This window comes from Coloeus monedula, assembly GCF_965178545.1.
Source record: "Coloeus monedula genome assembly, chromosome: W".
Lineage (NCBI taxonomy): Eukaryota > Metazoa > Chordata > Aves > Passeriformes > Corvidae > Coloeus > Coloeus monedula.
Genome location: NC_138821.1, coordinates 31,857,076 through 31,875,522, shown reverse-complemented (window position 1 = coordinate 31,875,522; position 18,447 = coordinate 31,857,076). Strand labels below are relative to the sequence as shown.

Here is an 18,447-nt window from a genome sequence, read left to right as displayed (position 1 = left end):
GAATACTCTTGATTTGTATCAAGCTTGTCAGTTAGAGATTATAAAGAAAAAAACCAATAACTTGCTAACCTCAGTGTTTTTAAGATAACTTCACCAAAATTAATTTAATTGATGGAAAAAAATATACAGTCTTTTGCATTAGGATCAATTGACTTAGTGTTACTTGAAACACTATGCCTTTTTTGGGGCTACACTGGGAGCATAATACATCATAGGTGCATGAAATCAGCATTTGCCACTGTGCTTGCTTCTTATGGTGCTTTTGTTTTCATTTTCTTCATTATCTCATGCTTGCAAGTTGGTACTGAATGCTCTGTTGTGCCTTTGTTCTGATTACTTGGTTTTTTCTTTGTCTGTCTCTGGTAGCCCTATAGTCGCTCTTCCTCCATGTCTTCCATTGATCTAGTCAGTGCCTTTGATGTTCACAGATTCAGCGCCCAGGTACTGTATTAATGTGTAGAGTGGGGGTTGTGTATCTTTGTTGCATTTCATCCTCTTCTCTGGAACCTGGGGTTTTTGTTACATAAATCACTGTTTGCTCTAAACTAGTATGTTGAGACAAAAAAAGAGCTATCTATTTCTATACTAAATGGTTGCTTTTTTACATTCTGCTTTCATACATATCACTTGTGCAGAGGCCCAAATGTTGTGAACTGTAGGACTGATTTCAGTAGCTTTAATAATACCTACAACTTGAAAATTTTGCATTTCTGATTATAATAAAAGTAATAAAATAACACCTGTTTTGTGTGGGCTGGAAATGGTCTTTGCTTCAAATTGAATAGTTTTTCTTGTTTTAAAATCAAAGGTTTAATTCTGTCTTTAAAATCTGTCACTTGTAATAACATTAAGACACCAAATTTTAAGGTCCTCTATTATAATTTTTTACCTCTACAACTAGTTTTATTACCAAAAGGCCATAAAGTATGTTTTTAAAAAATGAGACTGTGGATATGAGAACTTTTACTGAAGAGTTCCAATATACTCAATTATCCTTCAGAAAATGTCTGACATCCTGAATAAGTGAATTTAGTTGTAGTGGCATATTCCAGTAATGTACAAAATTACTCTAGGTGCTTGCTCTGAAGAGCATAGTTTAGAGTTGAATTAGATAAGTGAATTCATGTGTTTGGTCTTTAGTCTAAAAAAAAAATTCATTCAGACAGCATTCATGCCATTACTTTCCTTCTGCTGTGGTCCATATGATTGTGAATGGGGCTTCCTTCTGGAGTCTGTTGGTTTTGGATTTGTTTTTAAATTATTAACTAACACTGTGTAAGGCCCCAATAAAAAGACTTTACAGTGGTTCATGTACTCTGGGTTAGAAACGCAGGAGAAATACTGACCAGATACTCTCAAGAGGTCAAAACAAGACAAAAGTTTACTGGCAAACTTTGGAAAAATGAGAGAGCTTTGGCAAAAGATTTAGTACAACATCCAATCAGCACAAAACACTTCTCACAGCATTAATTTGGCCCATTAAACTTAGCAAACTTTAAACCCATGCGATGTTAAATTACTCAAAATGTTCCAAGAAGAGGGAATTAGAAGAAGAAAGAGAGAAAGACAGAAAGAAAATATATAGAAAAGCATGCATACAGCTACCAACTCCTGGGTTCCAGCAGTGTTCAGATAGAAACTCCAAGAGGAATGTAGGGTCAAGACGTGCTGGCCTCATGCTCAGCCTTAAATACCCCTGGGCCTTCATGGGCCCTCCCTCCAGGTGGGACTTCCGGACACTCAAAAGCTAGGTTAGGTGAGAGTGGAGCTCTGCCTCCAGTGTTCCATGATTGGCACCACTGCAGGGCTGGGATACTGGCTCTAGGGGTGGGGAGTGGGGGACAGTTCACTGTCTTGCCAGGACAAGTCCTAACCTGCCCCTCCCCCCCACACACATGCATCCCAAAATGTCTCGAGACATCCATCTTTCCAGTCTCTGACACACTGTAAACAGCCTGCTTTTTCAAGTAGAAGGAATGGATTTTTCTTTTGATTAACAGCCTGGAATCACATTATCTGCATACCTGGCCACCAGCTTTGTGAGAAGAACCCTAACACTTTAGGACTTGCTTATTGGACTGAAATCCCAACACTTGCCTTGACTTATTGCAGTCAGTTAATTTCTGGAATTTGAATTTATCACAAGGAAAAAGTATGCAGGTCATATTGCACAACACCGATAGGCTGATCTACTGGTACTCCAGTCATGTTAATAATTCAAGTTTGGTTTGTAGGGGAGGCGGGAGGAAATCAAGTAATAAAAAGCAAGTTTGATTTTAAAGATAGAATTCATTTCCTATCAGGCTGCATTGCCAGTTCAATGTAAGAGAAACAGTCATTAAAATATGTGAACCTTCTCATTTTTACCTCTTAGGTCTGATAACATTTGTGGGTCCATATGGTAAACCTGAGTATCAGACCACTCGTGTGTCTGAAAACCTAACCACTGAAAAAAAAATCTGAGATTGACCAGGTCCTTATCACAATAATGCAAATTTACATTAAAGATCAGGGTCAAATGGACTGGATTATGGGGTCAAGGTGTTGCTCTTTCTAGCAGCTGCAGGGATTATACTATGCAGAAGCTACTACCCAGTGACTTAGGATGTGGTTTCAAGTTAACCAACTCAGTACAGAAAGAACGATCCTGCTAACTTTCAAGAAATCTATTCCCCTCTGCCCCATTCTTCCCCCATATCTTCCCTAGAACAAACTTGCCAGTTCATTAAGTTGCTTCACCTGCTCTGGAGCTTCATTGCTAGTGAACAAGCAGGTGAAAGACAACTGAGAGCATGAAGAGAAAAGCAGCACACCTTTTGGTGACAACCTGCTGTAGACCTTATTATTAGGAAATTGTCCTCTGTCCCCAGGCTGAGGATTTGGCTTTTGGAAAGGCAAGCTAAATCTTGATTCTGAATAAATAGGGCTTGTTTCTAGACTTCATTAATATGAAGGGAATCTTAGTGACAGGTCAAGTAGAAACTTGCAGCTTTGCTTTTAAGATGGAGATGCATAAACATATTCTGACAGGAGCTGGTTCTTCTATGTGCCTTCAGAAAGGCATTGATTTGTCTCTGCCAGTTGAGTGGGAGGTTGTGGGCTTAAAATGCTGCAAATGTGTTGGAAATAATTTTCTCCTTTTAAAGGACTATCAGATTTTAAAATATATTGAGCTCTTCTGAGGGCCTTTTAAAAGAAGATCTGCCCATTTAATGTTAAGACCAAGGCTGCATGGGATAGAAGTATTTTTGCAGATCGTTCCTGTAGTCTGCCAGGAACCCAGAGGTAAATAGTGTGGCCTCCCCACTGGGAAAGAAGCTGTGAATATTGACTCGGTGCCTAATGTGGTACCTGAAATGGGTTCAGGCTGACAGCAACCAGCAGGAAGATCATAGTTTGGACAGATAATATGCACAAGGTAGTTGTAGGCACTGCAATTACTTGGTCAAATAGAAGCAATTGCTTGTTAGCGAAAAACAACATTCTCTTTCCTCTGAAAGCTGCAATGATAATACCTCTCCTTTCCCAAACCTAAGGGGAAGCTGTCTGAAAGATGTATTAGCAGGAATGAAACTTTATTGGGAGAAGAGAGGGAGAGAAACAAACTAAAGATGCCTTTCAAGTTTTCAGAGGAAGTCAGAGAGCTAAATGCTGAACAATTCCAAAGGCCTTAAACTGTTTAGATTGTACTCAGGCACATTGTATGATTCTTGGGGTTGTCCTGTGCAAGGCCAGGGGTTGGAGTCTGATCCTTGTGGGTGCCTTCCAACTCAGGTATTCTATGATTCTCTGATACTCCTGTCAATGCCTCATTCTCTTCTTTCTTTGCTATTCTCCTCCTCCCTCTGCATTTGGCACAATGCAGAAAGCAGCAAAATACAAAACAAGCACATACAAGCCAGCTTTGTCCCTAATAGATTAGGAGCTAGGAGAGGAGATAAGGACCCTAAATATGTTGCAGGTAAAGTTGCAGGAGCATAGCGAGGATTCCTTTCTGAAAGAAGTGTGACCTAGAGCTAGCAAATTGAATATTTAAATAGCTAACATTCTTACATGTCTTGGCTTGTACTGTCATTGTTTCCCTGGAAAAAAAATTTGAAGAGTATTTGGTAGGAAACCTGTTAGTAAGTGGCAGGAAAAGATGGTCTATCTAAAAGCAGAAACACAAATCTTGTGGATGTTAATACTTCATTATAACTAAACAAAAGAAACGAAGAAAACAAAGAAAACCCCCAAAACTGGACTGATAGCTTGGTTTCTGTAGAGAATTCTATAGTTAAAATAAGATAAAGTAGCATTTTTATTGAAAGGATTTTATGTTGTATTTTGAGGATTTTCACTTGATTCAATTACTTTTTTTCTTCAAGTTGTACAAAACCCACCCATACATTTAGGCTATTAATAGTGTGGTTATACAGTTCTTAGACTAATCTGTATGTTGGTCAATTGACTAAACTTTGCTTGTAATGCATTTCCTCTTTAAAAAAGAAATTTCTACTGATTCAGGAAAATAGTGTCAATTACATGGACTTATTTGATGTGATGAGTTTTAGTAGTCACCTACCTCTTAGGTAAAAAACATTATTAAATTGTTTTCAGCACTTGTAAACATTACACAGCAATGAATAGTTTAGTTTTTTGTCTCTGTTTTTATTTGGGGGAGAATAGAATTTGGAAATGGGGGGACAGACACAAAAGAAACATATAAAAAGACTGTAGATTTAACATAAAAATTAATTTCCTGTCCCACCCCCCTGTTTTCATGCACATTATTTGGAACAAAAAAGAAGTATTCACATAGCTTGATAAAAATGTATCAAATATTTGACCTTTAAGAAAAGCATACAACTGTCTAGCTAAGTATTTAAATGAGTATTTTAAAGTAGTGGATCTCTGCATCATCATAATTTTTTTGAATGTAAGCATTTCTGTTCTGTTTTTCTAGTTGGCAACTGCAAAAATGCCAATGAAACTGAATAGGCATGCTTTTCTCATGACTGTTTCCCTCACTGCTGTTTCAATATAACTTTTGATATGCATTTACTTTTTTAGAGCTCCTTTGTCTGTCTCCCCTTCCCCAAGCCCCCCCCCCCCTTTCATCTTTTTAAATGCTCTTCAGTGAATATTGGCTTTCAAGTCCTACAATGCACTGTAATTCTATTTCGAGATACCGGAAATAATTTCCAACATGCTGAAATAAAACTGTCTCAGGTAGAAATAGTGAGTTTTGACAGTTTAAAGGAACAAAGGAGGGATAGGGAAGAACCCATAAAGAATGAAATTGGAAGTTGAATCAAGATTTTGGCTTTTGTTTCTGAAGGCCAGAAGTACCTGCTTGATCTTAACCTGTAATAGAAGGCTCTATTTTCCAAGTTCAGCTCCTGCACGGGATTTGAAGTATTGACTTATGGCTTCCAATACTGTACAGTCCCCTGCACAAGAAGATGAAAGGAATCACTTAAAAAGGTGTAATTTTTCCTTTAAAGGTAGAAGAGATGGTACAAAACCATATGACATATTCCTTGCAAGATGTAGGAGGAGATGCCAATTGGCAGCTAGTGGTAGAAGAAGGAGAAATGAAGGTAAGCATTTGTTGTTTTGCTTAATTGATATGAGATGATATGCTGTGAAGACAGATATTTTTATTCTCCTTGAATACTATTACTGAGCAAGTTAGGCTGTTAAAACTCCTCTATGAGAATAGCATTGTTTAAATTAGGACTGGAGCCCACACAAGCTACAGCTTCTAATATATTCAGCAAAATCTTATGCAGCACTTGCAATAGCTTTGTCTTTACAGATTCCTATCTCATTTCCTCCTACTTAAAACTCCATAACAACATGGTGTGCTGGTTTGTCCAAATTTAGAAATATATCCTCTGAGAGAAGGCAGGTTACAACCACCCCTCCCCCACCAGGGTTGGGAAAAAAGAAATTTTCCTCAGAGGAAAGTGAAAGAGATAAAAAAATCTATGTATTTAACAAACACACAGGAAAAGGATAATAATGCTAAATAATAAAACATCTCGCTGTGGAGAGAAACCTGGGGAAATTTCAGAGTCCTTCTGTAGGTGTGGTCTCTCTTCTCCTCGGAGCTGGGTCGGTGTGGGCCCATCCCGGGGCCTTGGTGGAAAATTCTCCCGATGTGTTCTGGTGTTGAAACAGTCCAGAAGAGAAGAAGGGAAAATCCAAAGTCCCAGGAAAACAAAGTTCAACTCACCGTCTCCCTCCGGAGAAAAGGAGCCGAAAGGTGGCTGAAAAGCAAGAAGGGTGCTTCCTCTGCTCTTGCTGCTGCAGCAGGACACAGAGGAGTGTGTATCTGTGTCCTTGAACAACTGCTTTGAAAAGTTCACTTGGTTTTTTCCTCTCCCCTCTCTCAGGCTCAGTTTAAAGGCACAGAAAGGCACAAAATTAATTTCTGGGCATAGAGCAGCGATAGGGGATGCACATCATAAAGTCACCCCAAGACACCACTGTAGGGAGAAAATTCATGCAGTGAAAGCTTAACTGGAGTTCAAGCTGCCAGAACTGTGGGGGACAACAGAGCTTTTTTAAATATGTTAATAGCAAAAGGCAGTGCAGAAATAACATTGGCCCATTACAGGAAGAGGACGGTCACCTCACAAATAGGGACATAGACAGGGCACAGGTGTTTAATGCTTTCTTTGCCTCCTTCAAGACTGATAATGGGCTAAGGGGGTCCCAGTGCCCTGAGCTGGAAGACCACGACTCTGAGAATGACAAACTCCCATTTGACCCTGAAACTGTGTGGGATTTGCTGCTCCAGCTGGATTCCTATAAGTCTATGGCACCTGATGAGATTCATACAAAAATGCTCAAAGAGCTGGCTGATGTCATTGTGAGGCCACTCTCAATGATTTCTCAATGGTCTTGGGAATCTGGAGAGGTCCCAGTTGACTGGATGCTGGGTAACATTATCCCAGTTTTCAAGAAGGACAAGAGGGATGGCCCTGGTAAGTATAGGCCTGTCAGTCTCACTTCAGTGCCTGGTAAAATTATGGAGAAGACTATTCTGGGAGTTATTGAAAAACACCTGAAGGACAACACAGTCACTGATCACAGCCAGCATGGCTTCATGAAGGGAAAGTCCAGTTTGACAAACTTCATTTCCTTTTACAACAAGGTAGCCCACCTAGTTGATCAAGGGAAGCCAGTTGATGTAATCTTTTGGGATTTCAGTAAAGCTCCATTTTAAAGCTCAAGGCTTCACTTTAGGACCAGTTGTCTTCAACATCTTCATAAACGACTCGGACGCAGGACTCGAAAAGATACTAAGTAAGTTTGCTGATGACACTAAATTGGGAGGAGCCAACCGTATGAAGTTTAACAAAGGCAAGTGATGGATTCTGCATCTGGAATGGGGCAACCCTGGATGTACATATAGACTAGGGAGCAAGAGGCTGGAGGGCAGCCCCATGGAAAGAGATCTGTGCATTTGTGTTCACAGCAAGTTGAATATGAGCCAGGAGTGTGCCCTGGCAGTCACAAGAGTCAACCAGGTGCTGGGGTGACCAAGCTCAGCATCATGAACCAGTCAAGGGAGGTGATTGTCCCACTCTGCTCTGCACTGGTGCGGCCTCACCTCAAGTCCTGTGTGCAGTTTTGGGCACCTCAATATAATAAGCAAATAAAGCTATTAGAGAGCATCCAAAGGAGGGCCATGAAGATGGTGAAGGGTCTAGAGGAGAAGCCTTATGAGGAGTAGCTGAGGTCGTTTGGTTTGCTCAGCCTGGAAAAGAGGAGACTGAGGGGAGACCTCATTGCAGTCTACAACTTCCTTACAAGCGGAAGCAGGCAGGCAGGCTGGCAACTGATCTCTTTTCTCTGGTGACCAGTCATAGGCCCCGAGAGAATGGCATGAAGCTGAGTCAGGGGATATGTAGCTTGGATATAAGGAAAAGGTTCTTCACCAGTGGTTGGGCACTGGAACAGGCTCCCCAGGGAAGTGGTCACAGCACCAAACCTGTCTGAGTTCAGGAAATATTTGGACAATGCTCTCAGGCACATGGTGTCATTCTTGGGGTTGTCCTGTGCAGGGTCAGGAGTTGAACTCAATGATCCTTGTGGGTCTCTTTCAACTCAGGATATTCTGTGATTCTATTAATCATTTTTAGAGTAGAGATTTTTAACATACTGGTATTTTCATGTGAATACATTGCAAGAATATCTGCATTGGTAGTTACCATAGAACACTGACATGGCAAATTATTCATTTGTTAGTCTTCTAGGTAAGTTTTTATCAAAGCTGATGAAATTTTTAAAAATTACAACATGAACAGTTTTGGCAATTTCTCTTCTTAATTTCTATCTTTGTATTTGACCATAGGTGTACAGAAGAGAGGTGGAAGAGAATGGAATAGTTTTAGATCCTTTGAAAGCAACACATGCCGTTAAAGGAGTAACAGGGCATGAAGTTTGCCACTACTTCTGGAATATTGATGTTCGTAATGACTGGGAAAGTAAGGAATCAGTTCTTAAGCTTTGCATGTTTTCCAGCAAGCATATAGTTTATAACATTGATCTAATATCTGTACTTGTTTACTGATGGATTTTTATTTCCCCTCCCCTTAGCAACAATTGAAAATTTCCATGTTGTGGAAAATTTATCTGATAATGCCATCATCATTTACCAGATGCATAAGGTAATAACACTTCACCTGTATACACACCTTAGTGAGACAGTCTGGAGTATATGTGTTCTAATCTATTCTGAAATACTTTACCATCTTAACAACTTAAAATATTATCCAGAACAGTTTAGAACAACTTCTTTATTGAACTGCAACTTTGTAAATTTTTCAAACTTGGCTTGATAGCATAATTGTGTATCTATCTGATAGAGTTTGTAATAACAAATGAGGACTGGTTTTAATCTCTTAAGTATATCACTGGCAGCAAGGCAAGGCTCATCTCAAGAAAACTGAAGCAATAAATTGACACTAACTACAAGGAGGAAACCCCTACCCCTGTATCATACATTTTGTTGCAATAATGCAAGCTATTGTTGATCACAATTAGTTGACATCTGCATTTGCATTATGAGGTCTTATAATTCCTGGTACAACATTTTTTCTTTTAACTTCATTATGGTTTTTCACCCCAACCAGTTCTGATTTAGCTTTACTAAAATGTTCATTTCACTTATAACCCAATAACTATAACCTAACAGGTTCTTAAAAATTGGGAAAGAGGTGTACACACTCATCTTTAATATTACATGATTCCGAGTATTAGTATATTCAAATATCGAAACAATTTTTTTTTTAAACTGGTAATGTGGTTATCTTAAAACTGCTGGAACAGCAGACTCATTTTTTAATAACAAAATTGTATGAACTGTATAGTGTTGTGGTAAAAGCTAGACTTTTTGCCCATATTGAGTGTCAGGAAAATGGCTTCTGTATAATTTTTCTTTATTTTATAACACTTTGCTTCTGAAGCTTTCTCTTAGATAATACGAATTTACCATATCTGTCTCATTAAAGTAGTAACTTCTTGAAATACTATTTGCTATAAGTATTTCTTGCACTCTCTCTCTCACCATATTTATGGAGACAAATACTTGTAGATGCTTCTATTTATACTTAACCACTAGTTCAGTTTGTAGCTTACAAGTATTAATTACAATGTAAACCTGAGATTGAGAGAACAGGAGAGGAAGTGCCTCTTCCTGGTTGTCTACTGAAAAAGTCATTGCAACTTGGCTCCCTGCCTTTCAAAGGCCTTAAACTTTCGCCTTAAATTTTTAAAATTAAGTATAGCCATATAACCTGATATACATCTCTACAACACCTGTGTTCTGCTTGAGTTTTCAAAATTGCATGAAATTACTAACTTGAATAAACTTTTTTACTTAAATAACATGACTGACCTGTTTTGCCTTGTTTGTTTTTTTCCTTTATCTAAGGATAGTAAGTACTTAATTTGCAAAACTGGAAAAGCTTATGTTCAGGTGTTTCTCTGCAGAGAGTGTGGCCGGCTTCTCAAAGGGATGTGCTGTATTTGTCTGCCATCAGAAAAATTCCAGCATTCAGTGAAAATGATCCTGAGACATGGATTGTTTGCAATTTCTCTGTGGAACATGACAGTGCTCCTGTAAGTATTATTTTCATTCTATCAAGTTCTGCTTTAAAGATGCCATTTTTCTATTATGTGGTGTGACGCTCTTGCAATACTCGGCAGGGAGGGGAGGGAGAGAGGGGGAATATGCAAAAATACAGTTTGTTTATACCTGATGAAAGCATTCTGAGCCAAAAACTTTCTTACCTTATCTCAACAGTTGGCAGATCTAAGGTGTTGCAGAAAAATGGAAGCAAAATTTCTCGTGAAAACATTTTAAAGAATTGAGGTTTTGTGCTGGTGTTATGATCCAGTTTTAGGTTCGTAGAAATGCCTCTGCCCAAATTAAGGGGCAAACAAGACCATATGCCAGTGACTGTAGTAAGGGTTTTATTTGATAGTAAATATGAGAGAGAGAGAGAGAGACAGAGAAAGAAAGAAAGAAAGAAGTAGAAAATAGGTGGGGGGATGAAGAGTGACAGAGAGAATAAAAGAATATCACTGCTCTGTGGGTCCCACTGGTGCCTCTGATACGCAGAAAAGACTCCACTACTGGAATAAGTAGTAAAGTAGGTATGTTTATTCCAGCGCTGGGACGCATGGGGGATAGCTCCTCCAAAGTCATGCGTGCCAACAGCTGCATTCAGCTTGGTATATATTGGGTTACAAGTTCCATATTCATTAAGTTTCCCAATACACCTATGCATATTCATTACCTAGCCCTGCCTAGCCTCGCCTTGTATTATGAGCCCAAAAGTCATTTACATCCGCGTTGCGCTTGCGCAGTGTTGTCTGGTGGTTGTGGGCAGGGGTCTCAAGGATGAAGTGAAGGATTTTCCTCAGATGAAGTAAAGAGTCTTCCTCATTCTGAACTTTTCACCTTGCTTCCCTGCGCATGCTCTTTATGTCCCTGGCCCAAGTCCAAACTTCAAGGCTGGTTTAAGTTAGTTTTAGGTTAAAAACAGGATCTTTGGTCAAGATTCCTTCCCTTTATCAATAGTCTTCTATCTTCTCATCCTGCTTTGGTAGGCACAATAAGTGTTGAGCAAGCTGTATGCATTAACAAACAGCTTCTTAGCAAATCATTTAACTTCTGCTTCCCCCTCTTCCCCTGATTCACCTCGATGATCTTCTTCAGCAGGTCATCTTGGTGATGAAGGTCCCTCCAGAAAGCATAGAATCCCATGGGTATATATGCTCAGACTAGGTAGGCATGTCCGGACATGTCCCCCTGGAGGTGGGGGGGACAGTCTCTTACAGCAGACTCTGGGTCTGTTGCATCACGTGCAGTCCTGTGGGGGAAAGTCTTTCACATGAATGTCCCATGGATGTGGCCTGTGGGGTTGGGGGTTCCACAGCTGGGCCGGTTTGTGTAATCAGAGGATGGATGTTTATTGCCTCTCAGCAGAGGTTGCACCATGCACCCAAAACCTCCTCCTCCTCCCCCCTCGGTTGGGGGGAGTGTGTGCAAACCTGGCTTCTGTGAGCTGTGCTCTTCCCTCACCCCAAACTCAGCTGGGGATTGTTGCAGATGGTGGCTTTGGCCTTTTGTGGATGCTGTAGCGGTTGGATTTGTAACCAGGCAGAAACACCAATTTAGTGTAGTGGTTTGGTCCAAAATACTCATTACTGTTTACCTTCTGTGAGATAAGAATTAAGAGAAACGCAAAGCAGGCACCAAACTTGTAAGAATATAAAGAAGTTTATTAACAGACCTAAAAGAAGAGAAGAAAAAAAATCATACCACACCTTCAGAACTCTTCTCCTTCCCCCACCTTTCTCCCTTCTCCCACTGACAATGTAGAAAGACAACCCTTAAGATGTTCAGTCTGTTTACCACTGCCATAATAACCTTGTTCAGTCCATTTAGGAAGAGGAGTCTCTATTGCCCATGCTATGATCACATTATCACAACGAGACAGCCGCCCAGGTTGGTTCTCTGCTCGCATGTGAGTCCATTCCCCCGACTTGCAGCTTTTCCCACAACTGCTTTCGAGGGTCCACTGTTGAATTACTGGGGTACAATTTTAAGGTTGAGTCGTTCAGAAACAAAAGTTCTCTTCACCCATCTCTGGGAGCATTTCATCTCTAAGAACAGAGTCCCTTCTTCTTCCCTGGGAGCAAAGGGTCTTCCTCATCTTTATCTTTAGGACTGTCTCTGGGAGCATCTCTAGGAACTGAGGTTTTCTCCTTTCCCATTTGGAGCAAAAGTCCTCATCACTTCCATCTCTCCCTGTCCAAACTTCTCATGAAATTACAGCTGCGTCAGCATCAGCCTATCTCAATGCAGGTGCTTTTGCTCACAAGTACAAGTTGAACACTCCACTCCCCATGCCTTCATGAAATTGCAACGGGATACTCTGATATATCATAGCTTTACAACAGAATTTCAGCTTTAAGCATCTCCTCTTTCTCTTCCCTCAGGTTTTCAGCTCTTCACAGCACTAAAAGGGTTAATCTCACCTAGGCCTTGCAGCTGGAATGAAGCTTATTGCTGTTGGTCACATGACCTCTGCCGGACAGCAGTGCAGCTTCAGCTGAATCTTGGCAGCACTGGAGGGGGGGGAGCCGGGCCGCTCCAGCTTCCCACAGCAGGGCTGCACGGGGGGTTCCGCGGGTGGAACAGGGCCCATCGGCTCCAGGATGGCCAAGGCCTGGCCCGGCCTGGCCCGAGCAGGGCCTGGGCCAGGCCCGCTGGCCCCTGCATGGGGCCCGCAGCCACCTGTCCCAACACCGGAAACAAGACAGCGAGACTCTGCCTCGGGGTTTCCTATTCTTAAGTGTGCATCACAGAGGCGGTCACAACTTTAAGTGGTTTAAAGAATTGTCCATATTCAAACTGGCCAGCTGATAGGTTCTGTCAGGTCACAGAGGAAGCTGTAAGCACCCCTTTGCAAGAACATCGCTTCCGGGACTATGCTTGATAACCCATGACAACGCATACCTTTCCCTCAGCCTGAAATGATTAAACAATGCGTCCCTTTATCTAATCAACAGTTTGACTTTCAAAGTCCCACTCTTCAGGGAAGCTTCTTCGGTTGTAGTTTCTTTATAATGAGCAAAACTTTATATCAGTGTTTGAGGCATGAACTATTTTCAGTCTCTGACAGCTGGTTTAACAAAACTTGGTTTGTGGGGGCAGGAGAACTTGAAACTTCTCTGTCTGGCACAGAGACAATGGCTGAAAGCTCTGACGATGGGCAGGTTACTAGTCCAATTAGACAAGCTGGTAATGCCTCTGTGATGACATATTTAAGAAAGGAGAAACCGCGAGAAGTTCCCTTTTTTTTTCTTGCTCCCCTCTGAGGGGTGGCGAGGGGGCCCCCAGGCCTCTTCCCAGAGAGGGCTGCCGGGCCCTTCCCGACAGGGCTTCTGGGGCTGTACCGCCAAACGGGTGGAAAGAGCCACCCTAGTGCTGTGAGCAGCCACGAAGCCGGAACCCTCCCAAGGCCAGGACAGTGCGGCTGGGACCCTCCTAAGGCCGGCTCAGCCCGCGCAGAACTGGGCAGAAACACCATGCAGAGCCGGCCATGCGGTGCTGGAAGGGACCACATGGCCCGCAACGAGAGACATGGCGAGTATTTCCCCGATGTGGAGCCCTGACAAGATCAACCTCTCAGCTGCAACTTACAGAAGCCAATTTTCTTCCAAGTCAGAGAAAAAGGAAAAGTGAGGTCATGTGAGGAAGGCCAACATGGCAGCACCAAGGTCGGTGGGGGAAGGGAGAGGGAGGAGGCACTCCAAGCACCTGAGCTGAGATTCTCCTGCAAGCCATGGTGAGGACTATAATACAACAAACTGTTTCCCTATATTTCATGAGGTGCATGGGGAGTTGCAGAGATCCACACACAGCCCATGAAGAGGAGTGCTCACGCTGGAGCACACAGATGCAGAGAGGCTGTGATCTAATAAATAACTTGAACAGAGAGAGATGACCCTTACTTTTAAAGATTGAAGAAGAGAGCCTTCCCTTCCAAACTACAACAGCTCATCCTTAAAAGACTAAACCCCATGAACTACTATGACCCACGCTAGGCAGTTGTGGGAAGACTGCATGACCCATGGGAGGGATTTCACTTTGCAGCAGTTTCAGGCAGGCTGTTGCTTGTGGAAGTTAAAACCACGCTAGAAAAGTTCACAGAGAATTATCTCCTGTGGGAAGGACCCCACGGCACAGCTGAAGAAACTCTTTTCCTTAAACATAAAGAAAGACTCTTAAGAAGTAAAATACTGACCAAAACTCCATGTTTGCTTCCTTGCGCGGTTGGTGGAAAGAGGGAGGGACTGGGAAAGGTGTTCTGAAAGTTTGCTTTAGTTCTTATTATCCTTTTAATTCTGTCAATAATAAATCTTCTTTATACTGTTTAAGTTTTGAACCTGTTTTGCCTTAAAGTGTTTTTCCCCTAATCCTTATCTCAACTCATGAAAATTCCCCCCCTCCTCTGCCCAGCTATAGCAGAGGCAAATAAGTGAATAGTTTTTTGTGGTGCCTAGCGCTTAACCAGTGTCAAACCACAACAGGTTTCTTCATATGGAATCGAATAAATAACTCTTCAGTATTGTCAGACATGGGGATAGGCTTGTATAACTAGATATGGAATCTGTTAAACCTACAGCTTACACAGTTCTGTCTTGGTTCTGTCAGACAGTACCAATGATTGTTTTCTTTGTAGTGTTTCTGTGCTGAATACTATGCCATTGCCTGCTTACAAGGGAAAAGTTACCAACTCATATTTGTAAACACTGATGAATTATTCTTTAGATTTTTCCTTACTTGTCAAAATAATTGAAATAATTCACTGTATTAAGCAAGCAGAAACTTGAGATTCAGGCGTTTCAGTTTAACCCTTTCCCTACTCACCATGTACCTTTCATTTCATTCCCATTCATGTTACATCCATGTAGTGCTAGAATGCAAATTTCCAGAAACATAACTTTTGGAGTACCTTCGACTTTTTACTAAATTTAAATGTTAGCATTCAAGTATGCTGAAATAAACCTAGTTGGAAGTTTACAAATGTTTCTTTTTTTTTTTTTTTTGACAGATGAACAATCGTTGTGTCCGTGCCAAAATAAATATTGCTATGATTTGTCAGACTTTAGTAAGCCCGCCAGAGGGGAACAAGGAAATAAGCAGGGACAATATCCTATGCAAGATTACATATGTAGCTAATGGTAAGTCTAAAATTATTCAGTGTGACATTAATTATATATGTTAATTCCTGGGAGCTGAATACTGGGGGGAAAAAAAGGTTGATGCAGTTTTCTGTTAAATTTATATATAGGATCTCACTTGTGGTCTTCATGGTCAAAAGTACTCAAATTAACGTGCTACATCAATCAGTGAATGGGATCTTTCATTGTGTGGCTTTTTGGGAGCAATAAATGGAAGTTATGTGTAGCTCAGTCCTAAGTACAGAACCTTGGGGTGGAGGGGGAGTGGGCAGAAGAAATGTCTGCAAGTGGCATGACTTGGCATAAGCTTTAAGTTTTAGTAATAATCTGGGGGTTTTATTCATGTATTACTATAATTTTTTTTCCACAATTCGTGTTTGTGAAAGGATGTTTGCAAACTGTATAGTATAATGTAGTCTACATACATTTTTTTTTTAACTGACAGAATCTTTGGTATTGACTGCAAAGTTAGTAAAACCAAACTGTATTGTTACTGTACCCAATATTTAGCAGTATATTATAGTATTGGAACCTCATACCTATTATCTCCACTCCTGTAGCTGCAAAATACTTTGAGTATATCACCTGCTTATTATTTTTTACCACCTATTACATAGCTTACTAAATAATCACAATCTGAAAATTGGGTTCAGTAAATCTTTGCCATATAGGAGTGATACAACTTGTATTAAATCCTGTACAAATAATACTATATGATGTTAAACTCTGCAGTAAGCTCCTTTGTTTCCTGTTTAGAAGTTTCACAATTATTTAAAATATATATTTTCATTGACAAATTCTGAACTGTGATTATATGGGAAGTGGCATCTTTTTCAGCAAAGTATTTGACTTGTGAATTTAAGCATATTTTATAATCAGAGCAAATTTTGTTCGAAGTGCTTTAAAAATAATTTGTAAGACATTGGTTATGTAGCAACTCTGCAGGCAAATGCAGCAGTTATTGAAAAGTTAATGCTTTGCTTCTATTTTCTTTGAAATGAGAAGTAGCTTGAGTCTCTTTCTGTTGTTTTTTGGAAGTACTTAAAGAATATCATCTTTCATTTGGGCATTCCCCAAAGCCAATACATCATGGTAATGTTTTCTAAATAGTAGTATTGTAAAACTGGACTAAATTAGAGTATTAAGAGTAGAAAGTGCTGAAATACAAGCTGTAAGGGTTTACATTCTGCTGATTATTCTTTCCTGTTACTTCAGAAAGAATTGCAGGAATACAGACTTAAATTTTCTTTTCTAGCTTTTAGCAGATTTGTTGTATTTTAATGTCTGGTTTACTGTCTAATTCTAGTGAACCCGGGAGGATGGGCACCAGCATCAGTGTTACGGGCAGTGGCAAAACGAGAATATCCAAAATTCTTAAAGCGTTTTACATCATATGTGCAAGAGAAAACGGCAGGAAAGCCAATTTTATTCTAGTATTAGCAGGTATACATTCATTTTTTTTATTCTTGATTCACTATTGTAAATATTTAAGGCCAAACAGAAGTATGTGATCTAGAAATGTCTTTCTAGCATGAATTCAGTGCTGAGATTTAATATATGTAGATGGTTACAGGCACTTCAGGAGGGATTGGCAGGGCAGGTGAGGTAGGGGAGTAGCATTGTATGTAATGGAGGGGCTGGAAGATATGGAGCTCACAGTTGGCAATGGCACAGTTGAGAGCCTCGGGGTAAGGATCAAGGGACAAACAAATAAAGCATGGAGGTCTACTATAGGCTACCCAGCACAGATTATAACACTCATGAATTATTCTTTGAGGAACTAAGGGACACTTCTAAGTCAACCACCCTTGTCCTTATGGGAGACTTCAACTTGCCAGATGTTAACCACACAGCTGGTACAAACAAGTCCAGGAGATTCCTAAAACACCTGGATGACAACCTCATGGTACAGGTACTAAGGGAGCTGACTAGGAAAGATGCTCTCCTTCATTTGTGTCTTGTTAACAGAGAGGGTCTTGTGAGTGGAGATTGGCAGCCATCTTGACCACAGTGAAAACGAAGCGATCGAGTTTAAAATCTCTGTTGACAGGAGGAAAAGTGCCAGCAAAGCTGCAAGACTGGACATGAGGAGAGCAGACTTCAGGCTGCTCAGGGAACTAGTGAGTAAGGTTCCCTGGGAAAATGCTTTTAAAGGTGCTGGGGTCACAGTACTGGTCACTTTTTAAACACCACCTCCCAAGGGCACAGGAGCAGGCAACTGCCAAATGTTGGAAGTCAAGCAGATGAGACAGAAGGCTGGCTTGGCTGAACAGAGATCTTCTTTTAAAGATAAGGCAAAAAAAGAAGGTGTATGGACATTGGAAGCAAGGTCAGGTGACATGGGAGGACTACAGAGATACTGCTCGCCACTTGTGCCAGTTTGGACAAATCTGGAGGAAAATATCCTCTGAGAGAAGGCAGGTTACAACCACCCCTCCCCCACCAGGGTCGGGAAAAAAGAAATTTTCCTCAGAGGAAAGTGAAAGAGATAAAAAAATCTATGTATTTAACAAACACACAGGAAAAGGATAATAATGCTAAATAATAAAACATCTCGCTGTGGAGAGAAACCTGGGGAAATTTCAGAGTCCTTCTGTAGGTGTGGTCTCTCTTCTCCTCGGAGCTGGGTCGGTGTGGGCCCATCCCGGGGCCTTGGTGGAAAATTCTCCCGATGTGTTCTGGTGTTGAAACAGTCCAGAAGAGAAGAAGGGAAAATCCAAAGTCCCAGGAAAACAAAGTTCAACTCACCGTCTCCCTCCGGAGAAAAGGAGCCGAAAGGTGGCTGAAAAGCAAGAAGGGTGCTTCCTCTGCTCTTGCTGCTGCAGCAGGACACAGAGGAGTGTGTATCTGTGTCCTTGAACAACTGCTTTGAAAAGTTCACTTGGTTTTTTCCTCTCCCCTCTCTCAGGCTCAGTTTAAAGGCACAGAAAGGCACAAAATTAATTTCTGGGCATAGAGCAGCGATAGGGGATGCACATCATAAAGTCACCCCAAGACACCACTGTAGGGAGAAAATTCATGCAGTGAAAGCTTAACTGGAGTTCAAGCTGCCAGAACTGTGGGGGACAACAGAGCTTTTTTAAATATGTTAATAGCAAAAGGCAGTGCAGAAATAACATTGGCCCATTACAGGAAGAGGACGGTCACCTCACAAATAGGGACATAGACAGGGCACAGGTGTTTAATGCTTTC

At 41.0% G+C, this 18,447-nt stretch overlaps 1 protein-coding gene across 2 annotated transcripts in view; it reads left to right on the top strand.

Moving 5' to 3' along the window:
- Positions 1-18,447, top strand: part of LOC309584563 (ceramide transfer protein-like) — a 251,789-nt gene that overhangs the window by 228,815 nt on the left and 4,527 nt on the right. Inside the window, exons 11-17 of one of the 2 annotated variants that reach the window (XM_082300644.1) lie at positions 367-441; positions 5,487-5,582; positions 8,348-8,480; positions 8,593-8,663; positions 9,988-10,116; positions 15,126-15,255; positions 16,562-16,698. In XM_082300644.1, coding sequence (XP_082156770.1) covers positions 367-441; positions 5,487-5,582; positions 8,348-8,480; positions 8,593-8,663; positions 9,988-10,116; positions 15,126-15,255; positions 16,562-16,689 — 762 coding nt within the window. In that variant the 3' untranslated portion in view covers positions 16,690-16,698. The remainder of the gene's footprint in view (positions 1-366; positions 442-5,486; positions 5,583-8,347; positions 8,481-8,592; positions 8,664-9,987; positions 10,117-15,125; positions 15,256-16,561; positions 16,699-18,447) is intronic. The other variant, XM_082300645.1, reaches the window with a different exon arrangement.